At 37.5% G+C, this 21,511-nt stretch overlaps 2 protein-coding genes across 3 annotated transcripts in view; one reads left to right on the top strand and one right to left on the bottom strand.

The window, feature by feature from the left end:
• The first annotated feature begins 1,294 nt into the window (after positions 1 to 1,294).
• On the top strand, positions 1,295 to 6,913 carry LOC103710461 (30S ribosomal protein S17-like). Its single transcript, XM_008796175.2, has 2 exons — positions 1,295 to 1,622; positions 6,586 to 6,913. Exons 1-2 carry the CDS (start codon positions 1,461 to 1,463, stop codon positions 6,748 to 6,750), a joined length of 327 nt encoding a protein of 108 aa, XP_008794397.1. The 5' UTR covers positions 1,295 to 1,460; the 3' UTR covers positions 6,751 to 6,913.
• Positions 6,914 to 7,958: 1,045 nt separating this feature from the next.
• The window catches only part of LOC103710484 (protein GAMETE EXPRESSED 2), a 31,862-nt gene continuing 18,309 nt past the window's right edge, over positions 7,959 to 21,511 (bottom strand). Inside the window, exons 11-17 of one of the 2 annotated variants that reach the window (XM_026805945.2) lie at positions 20,408 to 20,635; positions 18,193 to 18,428; positions 17,154 to 17,392; positions 12,966 to 13,122; positions 12,618 to 12,778; positions 12,194 to 12,285; positions 7,959 to 8,187 (exon numbers count right to left, since the gene is read on the bottom strand). In XM_026805945.2, the coding sequence (XP_026661746.2) occupies positions 8,070 to 8,187; positions 12,194 to 12,285; positions 12,618 to 12,778; positions 12,966 to 13,122; positions 17,154 to 17,392; positions 18,193 to 18,428; positions 20,408 to 20,635 (1,231 nt within the window). In that variant the 3' untranslated portion in view covers positions 7,959 to 8,069. The remainder of the gene's footprint in view (positions 8,188 to 12,193; positions 12,286 to 12,617; positions 12,779 to 12,965; positions 13,123 to 17,153; positions 17,393 to 18,192; positions 18,429 to 20,407; positions 20,636 to 21,511) is intronic. The other variant, XM_039127892.1, reaches the window with a different exon arrangement.

Below are 21,511 nucleotides of genomic sequence, written 5' to 3'. Positions count from 1 at the left end.
CCTTCCATATTTTGATGTTAGTCACATAATGTTCGTACACATGTTCGTAGAGAGCGGGTTATGTTAGATTGCCCGTTGATAAATTGTCACCGGTGAACTAGAGTTCGAGATGCTACTATTTATCCAAGAAATTCCAATTGCTAAACCCAATTAGGCACTTCCGCTTATCCAAGGTAAAGATCTCCTACCGTGGTTGGGATATGCAAATCCATATGTAGCTTTCCTAAAAAAAATATTCATAGAGGCAAGGTAGAATCTATCCAAAAATTAAACAATGGAAAGAGAACTCCATCAAAATGAGGGAAGGGAAAGGATCACCATTGAGGTTCATATGTATACGATACGTATCATGAACTCATGGAAAAAAAGAGCGCTTCATCTTTGTCTCCATCCTCTTCAGGATAGAAGGAGCCCGAGTGAACTTTGGATATGGATCCACGCGAGCATGTGTTTAGCCCTACATCGGCTATGTATTGGATTGATCTTGGATACTTATATGGAAATAAAAAATACAAATAATACTTTCAAACTAGCTTTTTAGGTGAGGTTTTGGATAATAACAAATAATATCAGAGCGAACTCGGTTCATAGCCTATATAAATTAGAGAATACCATAGCTTGGGCCTATTTGGGCTGACCGCGAGTAAATCAGAGTATATATATAATTGGATTTCTGGTACTTCTGATTGAATTTGAATGGATTCAGACTCTTAGCTTGATGAAGATGTTAGGGCTTAAATGGAGAGAGCAGACGATAACCCCAAATAGATGTATGTTTAGTCCAATATTAGCTCTATATATTTGATAGATCTTGAGTATTTATACAAAATCAAAAAACTCAAATAATACTTTTCAGCTAGGCTTCTTAAGATGAAGTTCTAAATCGCAACAATATATTTATATATTTTATACGTGTAATACACATTTGAAGAAAGAGATTACAAATCAATATTAAATCCTTGTCTCTGCTGCATTAAAAGTAGGATGCTTTCAAATATGCCATCTATTATTTTTAATCTAAAAAATACTTCTTTCATCTATAATCCAAGCAATATATAATTACAGAAATAGAATTAAAATCCTAGTTTCAAAAAAATAAAAGGTTCACCTAATATTATCATGGAAATAAATAGATAAAGAATGAAAAATATTGGCTTCCAACAAAAGAAGGAAAAAATTTAAAAAACAGGTTACAAGCATGCCAAGAATGTATTATAGCAAACATGAGGTAACATAAAGTCAAAAAAAATATGAATAAAAATCATACCAACTATAAATAAATAAAACCCTTTAAACCAAGTAGGACCGTAAACTCGAACCAAAACCCTTTAAACCCTAATCCGACGTTGCCATTCGAAAGCTTCTCGGATCGAAGAGGAACGAGAGGGGGAGAGGGAAGTGGTTTATCCTCCAATCTTTTTTGAGGGCTTGGTCCGTGATCAATCGAAGGAGAGAGCGAGATGAAGTCGGTAGTGGGGATTGTGGTGTCGAATAAGATGCAGAAATCAGTGGTGGTGGCGGTGGATCGGCTGTTCCACCACAAGCTCTACAACCGCTACGTGAAGCGCACCAGCAAGTTCATGGCCCACGATGAGAACAACAACTGCAACATCGGCGACCGAGTAATAATCCCTGTTGCGCTCTTTCTCTCTCTCATCCGCCTCGCGGATCGATCCCTTTTAACAAAATTTTCTTTTGTACTCAATTCCTTAGCTGATTTGTTTCTGTCTTTTGCTTGTTGTTCTATGTCTGTGAACAAGTCGGTTTTTTTTTATAATACTGAATTTGGGGTCTGTTTCTCTAATTCAGATTCGCATCTTTGTTTGTCTCTCGAAATGAAATTGTATTTGAGTTCTTTCACACAGCTTAGCTCATAGGCTTTTTCGTTAGTTTGAGATCTCTGGGACCCATTTTGGATGGGTGAATTTGAAAAAATGACCATCGTTGTATAGCGAATGGGCCAATGCATATTCATACGATAACAAACTTACAGGTGTGGGTCTGCATCATATCTCATGAATGGAATAGCAAAAGGACCATCTTTATATGGTTAATGGGATGATATGCTAATGATATTTTGTAATCCCATAAATTGATGGTTTTAAGAATTTATTGGTATACAGTTTTGCACTTCACATATTACCTTTGAATGTTTGAAGATTGTAAGCCTGCTTGGAGGTGAAGTTAGAATCCAAATTCATGGGTCAATTATCTGGAATAGATGGGCATTTTATCAATCTAAGGAATATCTATTTACACCAAATGTCTTATAAAGCACCGATGTAAATATAGTGGTTATTCATAATGATAATATGCTTGTCCGGTTGATAGAACCTGAGGTCTATTGTAGTGGTGAAGATGGGAGGAGAGGTAGGATGTAAAAGAGGGATGTGATGATTTGATGAGAGAGGACGTGAATCGTGAAGAGACTTTGAAGACAGATTTAGTTCAGTGGGTTTTCTTGTCAACTATGGCTCAACATACCACAATAACTTACATAGAAAATAGGCCACGACGTTAACTGAAATTCAATAACTTCTTCTCAACTTACAACTTAAAATTTAAAAGTAAACTCTGCTTTATCTTATTACTCAGCCTCTCATTTTATCCCATCTATATTAATAATGAAATTCTTCTAATAATATGTATTAATTCTTCAACTGGGAAGTTTCTCCTTTAAGCAAGACTTACAGTTGGTTATTGTCGAACATTTTGTGCAATAATTTTCATGTCAACTATTAATTTCTTCTAATAATTTTCATTATGGAACTCACCTGTCTCTTCACTTGCTTTGTTGCTTTTTATTCCTCTTCTGTTTTTTTTTTTCCTGTGTGGCAGCTCCAAGTTGAGCATGTTGATTCCTTACTTCCTCTTGTTCTGATGTTCATCGATTCTATTGCCTTTTGGCCCATCATTGCAATTTGATTTTCATCTCTAAGGTACAGTTCTTGACAAGCTCCTGAATAAAGTGAGCTGTCAAATTTCTATAATCACATTTTCTGTGAAACTTTGAATTCTTTGCTACATATCACGGAGTTGTTTACTAAAACAAAGTATTATGCAACCATTCGAAGAACAAACTTGTTAAGTAGTCTTATTAACCACAAGGAATGAGTGATGCAAGGTGATGCCATGAATTTTCTACTTAGGTTGCTGATCTCATAATGTTTTGCTTCTTCAAGATCATGCAAGCTTGCTTGCCAGAGAAGAACATATTCTTGAACATTCTTTTTCTTCTGTTTATCACTAATTCAATCATTGTGTTAAATAATTATTGGAATCTAGCATTCCTTGAGGCCGTGCAAAATATAATTTTGGTGTAAGTAAATTTAACTTGGATTGGGATCTAGTTTTTCGAGTCAAAAATTTCTTGTAAATGTTGATTGGTCCTGTCCTGTAATCATGAGTAAGAAGAGTTTCAACCAACCTATTATGTAGGGTTGATAAATGCGTGGCCTTTCTTGTTTAATTTAATCTGATCTTAGGGCTATGAAATTATATGATCAATTCAAAGTTTTCCATCGTGAACCTTAATTTCACATCAAAAGGTCTCAATTTTTGTTAAAGTTTTGAGATCTAATGATCTGAATACTTGATAGAGGAGTTTTATGGGTTTGTTGGGGAAGACGAAGAAGATTGTTAGAGTGATAAGATGCATACTCATAACAAAAATGTTCACCTGGAATCTTTTGAATGGACTTGTTGCTTAGTAGACTAAGTTGTTGAACGGATGATGTAAGAAGAATGTTGTGGAGGATGCTAGAAGAGGGAGGAGGCTTTTTTTGGTTGGATATCGTCATTATTTGGTTCTTCTGTATATGTAGATGTAGCAATACTTGCAGTTAAGCTTACAAGGTACATATAAAAGTGCAAAATAGATTATCACTAGTTCTTCGATTTGGAATAGCAAAACTCCACACATCAGTGACTTATCAGATGGATTTGAAGTTCACTTCTCTTATTGCATCTTTGAAAACAATAATAAGAAGCCTACATAGATCAATCTACAGCATATCTGGATAAAAGAACATGGGGATATGCTTACAAGTTGAAGAAGGTACTTTATGGCTTAAAGTAAGCTCTTTAAGCTTGTTATACTTGTGTAGATGCATGGTTATCTTGATCTCAGTGTAGAACTTGGTTGTCCCGTTATGCTATATTTGTTACTTCTCACATAATTGATGATGAAAGTGAGCTATTGCTTACATTTTCATGTTTAATTGAAATATATTCTATTGAAGCCCAGTTGCTGCTCTACTTTTTCTTAGAATTTTCCTTGTTAATCCAATTAGCATGGAGAATTCATCTAGCCATTGCCATTAACTTATTCACTCCAACTTTCTGAATTTTTCCATTTCTTCCGTGTTTTAAATTGTATCCTAATTAAACATATTGATAAACTGTTCTGTTTTTGAATGTATCTGAAGCATAGATCAAGAATGTAATTCTGCGTTTCAGTTTGTTTAGGATATGATGAGTCCTTGGTTTTAGAACTGATCAATATTCTCTTGAAATTGAAACTGTGCAATACTGGAATTTGAACAGTATGGCTGAAACTAATCCAAACTACCAGTGGATTATTAAACAAAAACAATCAGGAAATCTGCTTATGCCTCGCTTTGCTGAAGCATTTTGGTTCAGTGCTAGCAGTAGGTTTGTGAACCTAAATTGTTAAAACTTAATTTCGGTTTTTCTGTACTAGTTTCTATCAACTGCAACAAGAAGTTGTATGCACTTTTCTACATTAAAAGTTCATCCAGGTTTATAGTTTTCACAATTACGACTTATGAATGTGATTATTTACAATAGCAAAGAGCGATGTATCTAGCACAAAAATGATCCAACACTATCGCACAACTGCTAAAAAATTTGGTAGAAGTTTTTAACTGGGTTACACATTCAGAATTTTGAATCTGCTGTTGGTCTTACAAAGGACTCATTACTAAATAACCTCAGCTTCCAAGGCTTCATTTGACTTTACTTCATTTCCTGTCATATACTTTATTAGCTTGCTAAGACATCTGGTCAGCAGTTTTCTTGTCCCTGGCAGGTAGCACATTCTCTATCAATTTCCTTGCTCAACATCTTAGCCACTTAGCTGATCACTGCTTATAATACTGCACCGTTTGTTTAGTGTAAGTGGTTCCTCAAACTAGAGTTCACATAAGGAACGAGCAACCTAGGCATTTAACTAGTCCAATACGGCAGACTAGAGTTCCTCAACTCCTCCACTTTGCATTTTGACTTTGGCCTAGGGGTTGCCCTAGTTAAACATATGGAGTAGGAGTAGGCCTCAATTCTCCAGATCAAGATCTATAATCTCGGTATCAGATATCGTACTGGTACCTTACCGGTTCGATATGGTACGGCCAGTACGATATAGTATGCATCCTGTACCAAAATAGCCCTCTAACCATTTTTCGCAATTTTTATCTCGTTTTGCCAAGGTGTAAGTTGGTACACTTTGATATAGGGTGGTACAGCAGACCATGCTCCAAGCTAACTTTGCTAGATCCAACCTAACTTGGTTTAACCTAATCTAACTGGACTCGTCCGAACCAAGCCCAACTTGACTTGACCCATCCCAACCTATTTGGGCCCAACCAAGGAGAATCCTTCCAAATTAGATGGCATCAATTCAAGTGACCTTGTCCAACTAGACCTGGCGCAAATGGACATGACTCTACTATCACAATTTTGAAGCAAAACTAAATTTCAGCCTCAGTGACTTGCACTGAACAACACATTTGTTGTAGAAATATAATTCACCAAACTGCAGTTCACCAAATTCAAATGGACATGAAGGCATTGCTTTACTATTAAAAGGACTTGCAATTCCCTGGTTGGTAGGAGATGCTCTCCTTTATTCATTAACATCCTAGTAAGACCTGCATAGTGTCAACATGTTCTTGCCCCTTTGGAAGATTAGGAATATTGATTTAGGCAAAAGCTGGCTTTAGTGTCCCTGGTCAGTTCTATTGCATGTCAAACTATTTGTGAATATCAGTAGGGCTAGATCCACTCAACCAGCCATTTATTTAATTGATTTCATCCCCGTTTTCTAGATTAAGATTGATGATTATGATAATGATACTCATTCTTGGTCCATATTATCAATCATTGAGTTTGCTTTCCATGTAACAATAGAAAAATGAGAAAAGTGTTTTAACTTAAAAAGAGGAAGGGGGAAGAACGTAGTATCTATCCTCCGATGTTGACCTTTGGCTTTTCTGCAGGTCCATCACCAAGCCTTGAGTGAGTATACTTCGCGATTTTTCTGGAAGACTGGAACTTTTGCTAACGAGATGAGCCTGGATGTTGGGATTACTATATGATTTATTGGACTCTTCTTTTTATCTTAATTTGGTCATTGTTTGTTTACATTTGACTATATGCTGTCATAGCCTTGCAGAATTTCTTTTTGGATATGCAAAATGATATGGAGTCACCGAAGCGAGAAACTGTGAAGCTAGAAAGTAGCACTTATCTATTTGTATAATGGTCCTAGGAAACAAAAAAAACAATTTTTTTGCTTGTCTTTTTCTTTTTTTGAAACTTTTAGTTTTCTTTTGTTGTTCTTTTCAGGTTAGGCTGGATCCATCGAGGCCACTGAGCAAACGAAAGCACTGGGTTGTTGCAGAGATACTTCGAAGAGCTAAAATCTATGTTCCTCCGTCACCAACAGCTCCTGCTCCTGGTAGACCTGCAGAGGATCCCAAATCAGCTGAGACTATTCCTTCATCCTCCTAATGCCTCACAAATGGCAAGAGTATTGCAGTTACTTTGTCAATTGGCTAAATGTTTGTCCCCATCTAATGGCTGGAATCTTGTTCTTTTGTATGTCACCACAGATAAATGTACCATGAAGCAGAAACTTTTTTCTTTTGGTGTGTGTGTGTTATATTGTTCTTTAGCTTCCGATCCTCTGCCTTTTTAACTGTTTTTCAGTCAAATATGTTGCTGAAACCATGGTGGTCACCCCCGTTCCCCCAGGCAAAAGTTCCAGGTTTGAGTCTTGGATGGTGCAATCCCAAGCATTTCGGCCTGAGTGATTATGGCGGAAACTAAAAAACTGGAATTAGGATGAGGTGGTCGGATATCCATACCAGGACAGAATTAAACTTCTTTCTCAGCTGCATCAGAAGTTCAGAATGAAAATGAACTGTGCAGATCTCCAGCATTTGGAATACTATTACCATCCATCACGATCCACCACCGGAGAGGCTGACGAATATCCTCAGATTTCGGATATCCCATTCTCTTCCGCAGGGGCTGACGGCGGCTGAGTTGAATATCCTCGGATTTCGGATTTCCCATTCTCTTCCTTACGTTTGAAATGACGTGGTTGAGCTCTGCTCGAAAACCAGCATTCAACGGCATGGTTAGGATGCTCGGCTCCCCCGACCCGAGTTTTGAGTTCTGAAAATAGAATTTTCACTTCTCTTTCTTTTGGACGAATTTTGTAATGAAAACTTTCCTTTTCATTTTTGGACGAAAAGATGAATATTCCCTTGCATGATATGTTGGGCATTTTCCCTCCTTTTATATATAAAAAAATGAAAAAAAAACTTATCAATTTCAGTCTTTCCAGATCACACCGTTGGAAATACAGGTTTAAAAGTTTTGAATGGATGACACGGTTTAAAAGACGGAAATAACTAGTTAAATTTTACCTTCAGAGCCCATCTGATAAGCCAAAAGCCCAGGGCTCAAATTTAGACATCCTGATTCTGCCCATAAAGCCCTTCATCCATTCTCTCAGCTGTGTGTATATATATATGTGTGTGTGTGTGTGTGTGTGTGTTTGCGTAATCTTGCAGTAAATCCGAGCAAGACGGTGTATCCACCAAGTTCTGAAATACAATGGTAGGCCGACAATGGGCAGAATAGGCACTTACACATTCAGTTATTGGATCAACAGAAAGGAGATCAATCGACAGCCTTCAGAGACATTTGACGGCAGCAACAAATTTCAAAGAAATTGGATTTTAATATTATTATGTTACGATCTTTATAGATAGCTTACGTACACATAGCATCAGATGCCTCTCCACATGATCTCAGTCACTCTATCCCAGTTTCTGCCTCTCAATATGAAGAGGGATAGGCTGACGTCCACCATCGATGGATTGCGAGGACGACAGTTCATCCTTCCCAGACTCCTCACTTTCGTATCCTCGGTGAGACCTGAAAGTCCACAAAAAATAAACTCATGAAATCAGTATATGCAGAATAGATCAAGGCAGATTTGTGAACACCCTTGCGGATCAACCAATAGATCTAGTGTTGGGCAACGGGCCGTGCCGGGCCGGCCCGGCCCAGGCCCCCCGGGCCCAAGGACTAAACGGGCCGTGCCGGGCACGGCCCGTCCAGCACGGAACGCCAGCCCGGCCCGGCCCCAGGCCCGTCTATTGGCGGGCCGGGCCGGGCACGGCACGCCACGGGCCGTGCCAGGCACGGCCCGTAACGGGCGCAAACGGGCTGTGCCAGGCACGGCCCGCAACGGCTCCAGACGGGCCGTGCCTGGCACGGCCCGTCTGGAGAGGGGGGAGGAAAATAGCCGTTTCCAACGGCTATTTTCGGGAAAAAGACCCTTTTACCCCTCCCAACAGTCCAATAACGGCTGAATTGAGGGGTATTTTGGAAAAAAAAATTTTGGGCTTCTATAAATAGCCCATTCCTCCCTCATTCTCACCACACCAAACCAACTATTCTCTCCTTCTCTACTGCTATTATTTCTCTCTTCTAAAGTGCTCTTCTAGCAATTTAATTTTTAGTTTGTTCAAGTGCTACACAAGAGGAGGTTCCTGTTGAGAAGAGAAGGTCGCTTCTGTTGAGAGCACAAGAGGAAGCTCGGAATCTTGGCTCTGCCTCTGCCCTCCGACCCTCTACTCAATTCCTCCTTGCGGTTAGTTTTTATTTTTTGAATTAATCATAGATATGTCATCTTTTGAGGAAAGTCAGTTTGGCATTCCTCCTGTTTCTGAGGGAGAAGAAACTAATCCCCAACCCCATGTTCCTAGTTCCTCTAGAACTGGTGAACCGAGTAAAGATCAAACCTCTTCTCGTAAGAGGACTAGTGCTGTATGGAATGAATTTGATAGAGTTATGGTTGATGGAGTCTGAAAAGCTAGATGTAAAAAATGTGCCAAACTTTATAGTTGTAGTAGTAGTGGGGGAACAGGGCATTTAAAAAGACATCAAGAGAGTCATAGGATGCATGATTCTCATGCTCAAACTCAAAGTACCCTTAATATACAAGGGGGATTACTTGTAGGTAATTTTGCATATAATCATGAAAATCAAAGAAAAGCACTTGTAAAATGGATAGTTAAGGATGAATTACCTTTTAGTTTATGTGAATCTTTTAATTTTGAAGAATATGTTCAATTAAACCTACAACCTGCTTACAAAAGAACTAGTAGGCGTACATTTAGAAGAGTAGCTATGACTAACTTTTTAGCAATGAAACAAAATTTAATTGAAACACTTTCTACTTTAAATGTAAAAATTTCATTAACTTCTGATATTTGGTCAGCATCTGTAGGTAGTAATTGTTTTATTGCCATCACTGCTCATTATATTGATAATGATTGGCAATTAAATAAACGTATTCTTGCTTTTCGTGCTTTTGATTTTCCACATTCTGGGCAACAAATTTCAAATATCATTTATCAAACTGCATGTTCATATAATATTAATGATAAAATTATGTCTATTACTTTTGATAATGCATCTAATAATAATTCTGCTGTTGCATTATTAAAAGACTCATTGCATCCCATGTTAGATGGAAATTTATTGCATATTAGATGTGCATGTCATATCTTAAATCTTTCTGTTCAAGCTGGCATGGGCATGATTCAAGATGTGATTTCAAAAATTAGAAATGCAGTTTCTTTTATTCATGCTTCAAGATCAAGACTTCAAGAATTTAAGGAATTATGCATAAATCATGGTAAACGTTTTAAAAAATTTAAACTTGATGTAATTACTCGTTGGAACTCCACATATAGCATGATACATGATGCATACCCATATAAAAACTTATTAAGTGCATATATTAATGATCGTGGATTAGGCTTTACATTGTCTGAAACTGATTGGAAGATTTTTTGCTTAGTTTTTATAATGCTACCAATGTTCTTTCTGGTATTTATTATCCAACTTCATGTTCATTTTTACAACAAGCATATATAATTAGTCAAAAATTTGCAGAACATAGATATGATGATGTTTTAATGCCTATTATTGACCTAATGGAATCTAAATGGAATGAGTATTGGGACAAGATATGTCCTATGCATAACTTAGCTGCTGTATTTGATCCTAGAGTTAAATTAAATGGCGTGCTAATTTTACTTGATGCATACTCTGAAAATATGAATCAAGATTCTGAATCTGCTAAAGATGAGGTAAAACAACTTCTTTATGATATTTATGCTATATATAATGAAAAAATTCGTGGATCTAGAACACAAATACAAACCTCTATTTCTTCTTCTAGTAGTTCTCGTTCGTCATCTATTTTTTCATTCATTGCACAGAGAAGACACACACATGCTTCAAGTTCCTCTTCATCTTCTTCATCTTTAAGTAGTGAACTAGAATTTTATTTACGAAATAATCTTCATTCTGCATATGATGAAAATCAAATAGAGAATCTAGATGTATTATCTTGGTGGAAGAGTGTTAGAAATCAATATCCTGTTATGTCTGCAATTGCACGCGATATTTTAGCTGTGCCGATGTCCACGGTAGCATCGGAATCCGCTTTTAGTGCAGGTCGGCGTGTTCTTGACGAAAAGAGAAGTAGGATGACGGGCGAAACGGTGGAGATGCTTCTCTACTTCAAAAATTGGTTGGATGCTGAGGCAAGACTTCAAGATAAAGGTGGACATAATACAACATCCTCTGATGATGATGATACAAACACTACTGAAGACTGAAGATTGAAGATTGAAGACTGAAGAGTGAATACTGATTCACTGAATCACTGATGATTAGTAAGATTTCTTAATTTTTTATAATTGTACATTTTTATTGTATTCTGGAGGTCAGACCAAGGTCCAAACCTCGGCCCTTTCTTATTGTATTCTGGAGGTCAGACCAAAGTCCAAACCTCCCTTCATGTACCATTTTGATTTAAATTAATAAACTGGTAGGGGTCTATGCCAAACCCCCCACCAATGGTGGCTTTATATTCATAAATCCTTAGTTTTCAATATTTATTAATTTATTAAAAAAATTTATGAAGCATTAATTTTTATCGGGCCGGGCCGGGCCCAGGCCCGGACCGTGCCAGGCCCGCGGGCCAGCCCGGCCCAGGCCCTTATGGGCCGTGCCGGGCTGGCCCGCGGGCCTAGACCGGGCCGTGCCGGCCCAGGCCCGCGGGCCAGTACCCTGTGACCCAGCATGGCCCTCTCAAATGGGCCGTGCCAGGCACGGCCCGGCACTGTAGCGGGCGGGCCGTGCCAGGCACGGCCCGCTTCGTGCTGGGCCGTGGGCGGCCCGGCCCAGTGCCCAACTCTACAATAGATCCACTGCTACGTGGAGGCATCTCCCATGAAAACTGCACTTGCTAGTCAGTCCGTCCATTCAATTGAATTGACACGTCACGATGCATCGCCCAAAACTTCCTGAATGCCAAAAAGCGAAGGACCATTTAAGCGGCAAGGCGTTCAATTCAAGGCCCCCTTAGGAAGCGGCCGATCTAAAGAGGATTATGTTCGAACTACCTTGCCCATTTCTGGTGCTTGATGTCAGTTAGTTTTCCATGCAAGAAGTTCCAGCCAACATAAAAAATGCTGAGTCTTGAAAAGGAATGCTGAGATCGTGCAGCATATGATAATGCGCCAAAGAAAAAACAAGAAATTCGCATCTTGCTAAGGAGGGAAAGAATTTTATACGGGTACCATGTTTTGCCTGGACTTCATAACACTTTGACTTAACCATATTAATTGCCTCATATTATTGGTTAATAGAGAATCAAAAGTAGATTTGCCAGTAAGTCACAAAACGCTATGGGCTACAGTGCATAGGCTGTATCTCGATGACCATGTGACCTAATAAGCTAAATTGGCATGGCACCGGTACTTCAGATCCCAATGACAGATTGGCATTAGATCAACATTTCAAGCTCACTTGGTTCAACTTAAACAAGATAAAAATGCTGATGCTAAGAAACAAATACCGTTGACGAAAAGTCAAATGCTGGCTTTTGAGAGAGAAGGGGCTGGAACGTCCTTCAAAACACGTTGCGTTCTGGGATGATGCAACATTCATCTGCATGATGTTCACAAACTAATCACAATCTGGTATAGAAGCTAAGAGCTACACTCTTTCCAAATTTCCTAATCTGGTATAAAATTTAAACATAGAGAATACTAGTTCTACAAATCAAAATAAGAGATAAACATGTGGAAAAAATTATGGCAAGTAAAGTGTACTCTAGAATTTAAAGAAAGAAATTGTAGGAGGTAAATTTTTACATAACAGCTCAGATAAATTCTTTACTTTGTAATGAATTATAACAAATCCATGTCATTACACAAGTCCACACCATGAGGGCAGTTGACTTCAGTCGAAGTAGATATGGGAAACCAAGGAACACTCACAGTTTGGTGGTCAATATTGTCCTCTTTGGTAGTTCTTACATCATCAACACAATCACTTCTTTTCCTGTAAAGAGCTTTCATACATTTACAGATAAAAAGCAGAAGCACCCCACCAAGGAGAAGCATCATAATAATCTCAATAATTATTGCTGATCTAAGCACTGCGACATATCAAAAGAAAGATTAGTACATAGAAAAGCAATAAAAAAGGATGTGGAGGGAGGAGAGGATGAGGAAGGGGATGGTTGGTGGAGTTTCAGAGCTGGAGTCATCGTGGTAACTAGGTTTTTGGCAGAAAGATTATGTGAAATTAAATAATCAATAAGCACAAATATTAATAAGACTTACAAAGAGCTGTCATTGAATTAACTGGCCTTCTTCTAATAAGATTTACTGTAACCTCGCTGTAAAGTGGCGACGACATCATCTCTGTACAATCTGGATAACACCCATAATTCCCCATATCATTTACAGTCACAGTCAATATGTCATCATGGTTCCCACCCTGCATAGAAGAATAGTCTTCTTAATTTTTGTGGATTTAATGAGTTAAACATGATATGCTTACTTCCATATACATGGAAAAACTAAGGAGCAAAATGGTGAGCAAAAATACATCTTGGCATTTCCAATACAACCCGGTACTCTAAGGCTTTAGTTACCACGACAATAGAGCCATAACTGCTTTCAGATAGGATATTGAAGCCTGACTGTGATCACAAAATAAAATCATGAAATTTAAGGTTAAGTCAATAAGAGATCGCCACTACATCACTCACATGATGATTCCAATGTTTTCCCCTTTTGAGAAAAAAGATGGGTCTCTCATAATCTCTTTTTCGTGAGAAAGATTAAGCATGACATTAACATGTGGAATTGAAAAAAGAAGATATTCTATGTCTTCATAAGTTAAATTCCAATCTGTAAATCAAGATAAAATAACCGATAATGACAAGCCTTTCCTATATACTTGGAATCAAAGGAAACAAGATATGGTAGATGCCTAATACATATTCTTTTCACTGAAGCATGTTCACAAGAAAATACAAGGAATAAAGTGACAACCATCTCGATCCATGCCACCTGGCATGCACCATGCTAGAGAAAAGCTCTATGTCCACGTATACTAGTGCATGCCAAGCACGAGCATGATGCATCAAGTATGATGTCAGTGCCAAGCATGGATGGCACTGGAACATGGCATTTAAAACCTCAGAATTATGTATCTACATACATAAGAAGGGCGTGTCCTTATAAGAACCTTGCAGAAAGTTTAGCATACAAGCACCATACTTACTTTTATTGGATTGAAGAGGAAATTGTAACAACCTAGGACGCCACCCACAAAGGCTAGCAAGAAGTTATAATTTGGGGTCCTTGGCCCTATTTGAGTACCCATGGTCTCCCTAATGCACAAACAATTTGGAACTAAACACAGCATGCAGGGGTCCGCACACACTCCCCTCGATCAAGTCCTAGAACCCTCATCACAGCAAGGGTCTAATCAATCACAAACACCATAACCTCCTGGTCAGTTCCAAAAAGGCCTGGGTTATATTATCCCTTAATGACAAATAGGCTGTGGATTGAGCCCACTTTAATACCATTTGTAGCAACCTAAGATCTTACCAAAAAAGCTAGCCAAGAAGTTACTACTTGGGGTCTTTAGTCTACTTAAATACCTAAGACTTCCCTAGTGCACAACTAGTGTGGGTCTAAATACACGCTCGTGCAGGTCCTCAAATATTTTCATTGTCTAAGCCTTAGCATCCTCGCTAGGAGAAGGGTCCAATCACAAACACCGCGCAACCAACTTTTGGTCAGCCCTAATGCCTATGCTTGAATATCCCATAGTCACACATTCGTGGATTAGGCCCACTTTGATACTTCACCCAAAAAGACTAGCTACAAATTATAATTTGGAGTCCTTGGCCCTATTTAAGTATCCAAGATCTCCCCAGTACACAACTAATGTAGGACCAAACACATGCCTACATAGTTCCTCACAAGGTTGCCACATCCAACTTTCTCACAATCAAGTCCCATGCCATAATATTGATTTCCATGAGCCAGAAAATCATGAATAAAAGAGAGTATAGGCCTTTTCTGGTTACTCAATTAAATAGGCCCAATATACCTCTAATCTGACCCTCTTGTTGGAATCCTTTCTTGCTTTCTTTGCCCACTTTAATCCCTCTACCGATGGCCCATTCTGCTTGTCCCAATTCATATTACCACATTCCTCATCCTCTCTCTTCCCTTTATCTCCTTCCCCATTCTTCTGTCTCTTTCTAGTAGACCCACAAAATTCGTCATCCAATGAACCAACATAAACCATAAGTGAGAGGCCTAAGGTATTCCAAACGGTAGTGGCGACCCCTTTACAACAATAAAAAGGGAAAGAAAAAAAGAAGCAAAGTGATCTAATATGCCTCCACCAAACTCTTCAACCTTGGACTCACTTTAGTTGTGTGTCCCTTTTAATCCAGCCGCAATACTCAGCAAACCAAAAAAAAAAGGCACAAGAAGGCCCTGTCCCTCCAATGTGTTCACATGTGTGCGGTGTGAGTGCGATCAAAGGATATTTTGCCTCATAATCTCATTGTTTGGAGCTTCTTTTTTTAAATAATTTGATGAACTAAGAGCTAGTTGAGAGGATGAAGAATTTCAAGATTTGTGCTAAATGTGATTTTTCAAGGACTGCCATCTTTGTTTAATTAATTTGTCAAGTTTTTTCTAGTTATTCTTGGTGGGTTTGTAATTTATTTTGGTTTTATGCTACTTTGACTTGCTATGTTTTAACCTTCCATGAGCACTGGAGACATTTTTCTCTTCTTTTATGGATTAATTTGTTGCTTTTTGGTTCTAAATAGTTAGGTTAATTAAGATGTGAAGAAACTCCTCAAAGTTTCTTGGATGGTTGTCCCTCTTGTAACTTTGTCTTATTCGATCTGCCATTGGCCTTCTCCCAAGCCATCTCGGCTTCTATGTCATCTCTTAATGCAGAGAGGCAGCTCACATGGCCCAGCTACATTGAGGGTGGGAGCTATTTGAAGCATTTGGGCTCCAATTTCTACCGCTTGTAGGCTGCAGCTCTGTTTGGATGAAGGAGAAATGGAGATGGAGAACATGATGATCTATGTTACTGCCAAAATAATAATACTAAAAAAGGGGTGGGGGGGTGGAAATCACAGTGATTGATGTGTATCGGTTATCCGAGGCATGATAGAGGGCCATGGGGAGCGTAAGCATGGTTTCCTAGCATGCCTCGTCTTTGAATTGGGAGATTGTGGAAGAATATTGAAGCCCAAAAATGAGGAAGTGAAGCCCAAAAGAACTTAGGATATGGAATGCCTTTGAAGTGTAAGTATAATGTAATACATCAACAAAAGATATCACAATACAATAATAAAAAATATCTAGCCCCTTTAAATTAAAAGTTTGATAGTATAGTAACTCAAAAATTGACAACAGTAAAAAATATACCTATGACTCAAGGTTGACTTTGACAAACTATACAAAAATAGGAACGGATGGAAGAGGGGCTGGGAAAAGTCAAAAACACAGCGATAGCTGGAACAAAAAATTATAGAGCAAGTGGGATACCTATGGTCAGAGACTCCAATAGCTAAGCATTATGCTTAGCTAAAGCAGAACTACTTTTAAGATATTACTTGAGAAGTCTTCTATTGATGTTAAAACCTATAGTTGGCGCAAATAAAAAGATCTTCAGGAGTTATAGCACCACTACCTCTGCTTCAAAAGGTTACTCTATATGTTTGAGGTTGCTAGTCAAACATGTCATTTCTAGATTCAATGACAAAGGACTCTAGGACTATGCTACATATGCATGTGATTAGGAATGATCTTGTGTCAAGCTATCCTTATGACTAGCTTTCTCGTGAGTCTTATGCTGTCTAGCATAGTCATTGGATCATCACTATACATGATGTTTCCAGAATTTTCTCTACTCCCCACTTCCACTAGGATATTTGAGCATGTTGTGCAATAAATTTGTCTTCAGGTGGAGTCAAGATATCCTTTTGTCCCATTACCTGTTTATTTCAAAAAACACTCACAACAAAAAAAATTATACCACTTCTCAATCTTGATTTCGAATGTGTTCCATGACTGTTGATTTCACATTTTTTTGGGTCTATTAATTTTTATCCACCCAATGGCTACAGTTAAAAGAGAGACCTTTGACGATGATCATGAACAAATTAGTGTCATGTGAGCACTCCCACCAATAGTGAATTGGTTGAAGGAGTGCCATACCAATATATATAATTGATAAAAGAAGCAAGGCGCAGCGGACAATAAGTTCAATTTTGGAAGACAGTTTAGATTTGGCACTACTAAAGTCAGCTTTTTCGCATACATGTAAAGTTTGCTGTTTAACACAACATGATGGTTTGAAGTTCAAATACTGCAAGAAAAATCTCACCTATATGACTATTGTTTGCAAATAACAAAAAGTGGATATCATATGCTACTGAAAATGAGAATTTGGCAACAAAATGACAGTAAACTTACTTGATAAAACAGATGCTGCATGGCATTATTGCAATTCCCCATAGTACCACAAAATCTAACTCCTTTTCCTTTAAGAACAAAATGATTAGAAATAGTCACGAATGTCTGAAGGGGCTCCCACTGGTTGCTGCTAGTAGTCTTCAGTTCGGCAGTATCAATCAGATTAACTGGAAGACTTGTTGATAGAATTCCATCATTTACTTCCAAGGAGAATGTGTACACAAAGTGGGACTTGTTGCCTGAAATCCAGATCAACATGAAATTATATGCTCTCATATTCTGAATGTCACAAACAAGCCAAGCATGTAAGTGCTCTACTATCACGTCAATAAACATAATTTTACCAGCAGCACAACAGTTATATTCTGAATTGTTGTCCCTACTCCCAAAAATTTAAGCTCTCTGAGATAAGAATAGCAAGATCTTGGAAGTTAAATATGACGGACTGAATGAAAAAAGCCACACAGAAGATAGAAAGTAGAAGTGGGGTCATGGGAACCTACAATGCTGATTAGAATGTAGTTGAAACTTGGAACAATAGCTAGGTGAAGGCTATAGTGATGGACTAGATTTTCATGCGTAAGCATAAATGCAATTGATCCTCAGTCTGGAACTTAAGATGATGTCCTCATAACAAGATTGAGGTATGTTGGATAACTAACATTTGAAGTCTTGAACTGTTGATTCATTTACCCATAATTTGCTTGTATGAAATACAGTCACATGATAATCATTAATTAACAACCAACTATGGTTACAAATCATGTTGCAAGAACATTAATCGATGAACGCAAGGAACAGCACATGAGAGTAAATCAACCATGCTGTTGTTATCCTGTAGGATTTGATAGGAACCTCAGCCAGGACATATATATTTAGGAGTTAGTGAGGTACTATTTTAAGGAATACTTTTACAAAATTTACTTATTCATCAAGCAATTAACTAAAATTTGCCAAAAAGATTTTTTAATTTCAATATTATTGGGATTTTTCTGTTGAAACTTAACAACCTTTTAATCATTTAGATTCAGAAACATACCAGGGAAATTGAAAATATCCGAGTCGGAAATTGAGAATTCAAACAAATCTCTTTGCTTGTCAAAAATCTGTAACCCATTCGTTGCTTCTTTCTTCCCCAAAAATATAAACTTTGGAGCATTTATAATTGGGGGATCATTGACAGGCTCAACAAAAACTGGCACATGAGCATCTTGTATTCCATTTTTATTCATGGCATATAAATTTATGATATCATGTCCATAGAAATTATCATTTCTGCACAAAAAATAAATAGATACTTTTCAACAAATCAACAGAAAAGGGAAGTAACGAAGCCAGAAGAAATCAACCATGCTGTAAATGCACTAGGATTAACCAGTGGCTACATTATTAAGAAAGGGACCAATTTTTATGCAGCTCATACAAAGTGTACTCCTCTGACCCTAAAGATTAATCAGGAGTAATGATGAAAAGGGTGTCCCAATGCAAAAGGAGAGAAAGAAAGTTCATTGCCAATCATACTTAGTTAGTGATGTTACTCTATACACCAAACCCTTTTGTTTCTAAGCAGAGCAATCAAAATCCTTATAAGAAACATGATTGGATCCCTATGCAATCATTTTAATCAAAATTGCTCTACTTGGTCACACAACACTTAGAGGATGGTTAAAGCCAAAGAATAGAGGAGGAAGATGAAAAGCAAACTGGAAGAGAAAAGAAGAATAGAGAATAGGAATGTAAGGGAAGATGATCCATGTAAAATTCAATCTGGTTAGAAAAATAGTGCATTATAAAAAGACAAATGCCATCTACTAGTGTTTGTTTTAAACTAAATAAATTTAACGGTCATACATCCCGTAAGCAAGTCCAAAACATGCCCAATTCCTTGGAAATGGAGCATGAACCATACCATTCCCTTGAAATGGAGCATGGATATGAAAATAATCTAACAGGTCATACCTAGATGCGACACAACGTGGTTATAACCTGAGCCTTAAGATAATATTTCAAGTTATAGTAAAAACTGAGAAGCATGTTCAACCAAAATTCACAAACATCATGTGTTTGGCACTATTGAATGGAGTGGAGAAAGGAGTGATTAGCCCGTCTCAGTGAAAATCCATGAGATTGAGGGGATAAAATCCATGACTACTCACATCTCTCTTCATTCTGGATCATGCAACTGAAAATTAAACAAGCTTACAAAGAGAATATTGTGTTGTTATCGTCCCCACTAAGCTTCAATATTAAAGGAAAGTCATTTGATTGACAATAAAAAGGTTTTTTCTTCACAGCTCGAGTATGGCAAATTCCAAAGCATAGAAGATGTAAATATATCACTAACGAACATTTCTATAAGTTTCTAGTAAAATTAACATATATTTGAGCTTTTGAAAGAACTATAAACTCTTAACTTTAACAGCTGTGAAGATCCTTTACCTTAGTCAAAGAAGAGCAATCCATCTAAAGTAGAAAATAATTCTCTGAACACAAACTCATTTGTACCTCATAAAATATGTAACAACCCAAGACCTCACCCAAAATGGCTAGCCGGAAGTTATTGTTTGGGTTCCTTGATCCTGTATAAGTACGCAGGATCTACCCAGCGAATAACCGATGTGGGACTAAACACACGCCCGCACGGATCCTCACATACTCCCCCCATTCAAGCCCTGACGTCCTCGTCAGGCTAAGGGTTCAAATCCATTCAAATCTAATCATAAACACCACGATCGGTCCGTGGTCAATCCCAATGGATCCGTGCTGCAGTGTCCCCTAGTCTACATAAGTTATGGGCCGAGTCCGCTCTGATACCATTTGTAACAACCCAGAACCTCATCCAAAATGGTTAGCCGGAAGTTATTGTTTGGGTTCCTTGATCCTGTATAAGTAACCAAGATCTACCCAGCGAATAACCGATGTGGGACTAAACACACGCCCACACGGGTCCTCACAAAATAGGTCAGTACCATGCATCCCAAGGAAAAAAACTCATAAATAGGGATATAAAATTCTATAATTGGTACCATCTAAAGTAGAAAATAATTCTCTGAACACATAAAGTCATTGGTACCTCATAAAATAGGTCAGTGTCATGCATCTGAAGAAAAAAAACTCATAAATAGGGATATAAAATTCTATAATTGGGTATTGCAATAGTCAATTGTCGAAATTAGGATTTAAACCAAAAATATAAACATCTTTCCGTTTCTATGTAGATAAGTTCAAACAAAATAAAATTCTGTGCACAATACCCAAGATACTGGATCAGTTGTAGAGCATAGTTAAGTATTTCAACATGGCCTGCTAATATTAAATCCTTCCCAGCTCTACCACCCTTACACACTGAAAGTATATTTTCCAATGGCTGGTGAAGTTGCATCGGCATTGGCGCAAGAAAGACTGTTCCAAACTGTGCTCTTATTGTAACAGAGATATTTTCCTTCATGTCTGAGTACATAATTTCAAACCCAGGAAAGCCACTGCCACAGAACAGAGTTTATGATCACCAAAAACAGGTGTAAGAAACCCATTTAGGGACTGCTGGTTGCCTGCATTTCTAGTTGCAGCTGCAACTAAAAATCTGCATTTGTATTGCAAGTGTTTACTTGGCTTGCTTGTCTGACACTGCAACTGGAGTTCCTATTTTTGATTGTTAAATGTGGAGAGGGTGTGATCACCCTGCAACTGACATGGTAAGATTATGTCCACTGAGATTATTATAATGTATTATTATAATAATATAATTATTAAGATATTTTATTATAAATATTATGGTATTATTATATATTATATTTGGTTATAATAAATATAATGTATTATAAAAACAATAATACCTTATCATAATATAATATAATAAAATATAATATGATATAGTGTAGTATAATATAGTAAAATATTATCATATAATATATAATTTAACATAATATAATAAAATATGATACCATACAATATAATATATAATGTAATTCATATTAAAATAAAATATCAATTCATAAAATTCTGATATTGATTTGTTTTAATAATTAATTATCTATATTTCTATATCTTTATATGATAATTATTATTATTATAATATATTATAATTATATAATATAGTAATATTATTATATGTTTATTGGATGGAAAGGGAGATGGTGGTAACCTTCAAGCCTGCAAGTAGAGCCCGCATCTTAGTTTGAGGACATTTTTGGCTGCATCTTTGGATGCAGCAAAAGGACCTTAGGGTGCAAACTTAGTTGCCTATATCTAGTCCAGTTGCAGCCAACCATACACATGCACGCCTGCAACTGGGTTGCAGTGTCTGAGGCCCAAATGCAGGCAAACAAACAGCCACTTAGTGGAAAAAGATACAGCGT

Source organism: Phoenix dactylifera, chromosome 7 (genome assembly GCF_009389715.1).
Source record: "Phoenix dactylifera cultivar Barhee BC4 chromosome 7, palm_55x_up_171113_PBpolish2nd_filt_p, whole genome shotgun sequence".
In the NCBI taxonomy this organism is placed as follows: domain Eukaryota; kingdom Viridiplantae; phylum Streptophyta; class Magnoliopsida; order Arecales; family Arecaceae; genus Phoenix; species Phoenix dactylifera.
Note: the sequence above shows the minus strand (reverse complement) of the source record. Positions and strands in the feature narration are given on the sequence as shown.

Bases quoted from the DNA above. Each gene is read 5' to 3' on its own strand.
- LOC103710461 (XM_008796175.2), top strand. From the start codon at position 1,461: ATGAAGTCGGTAGTGGGGATTGTGGTGTCGAATAAGATGCAGAAATCA. The intron at 1,623-6,585 runs GTAATAATCCCT...TGTTCTTTTCAG, and splicing joins ACTGCAACATCGGCGACCGA to GTTAGGCTGGATCCATCGAG.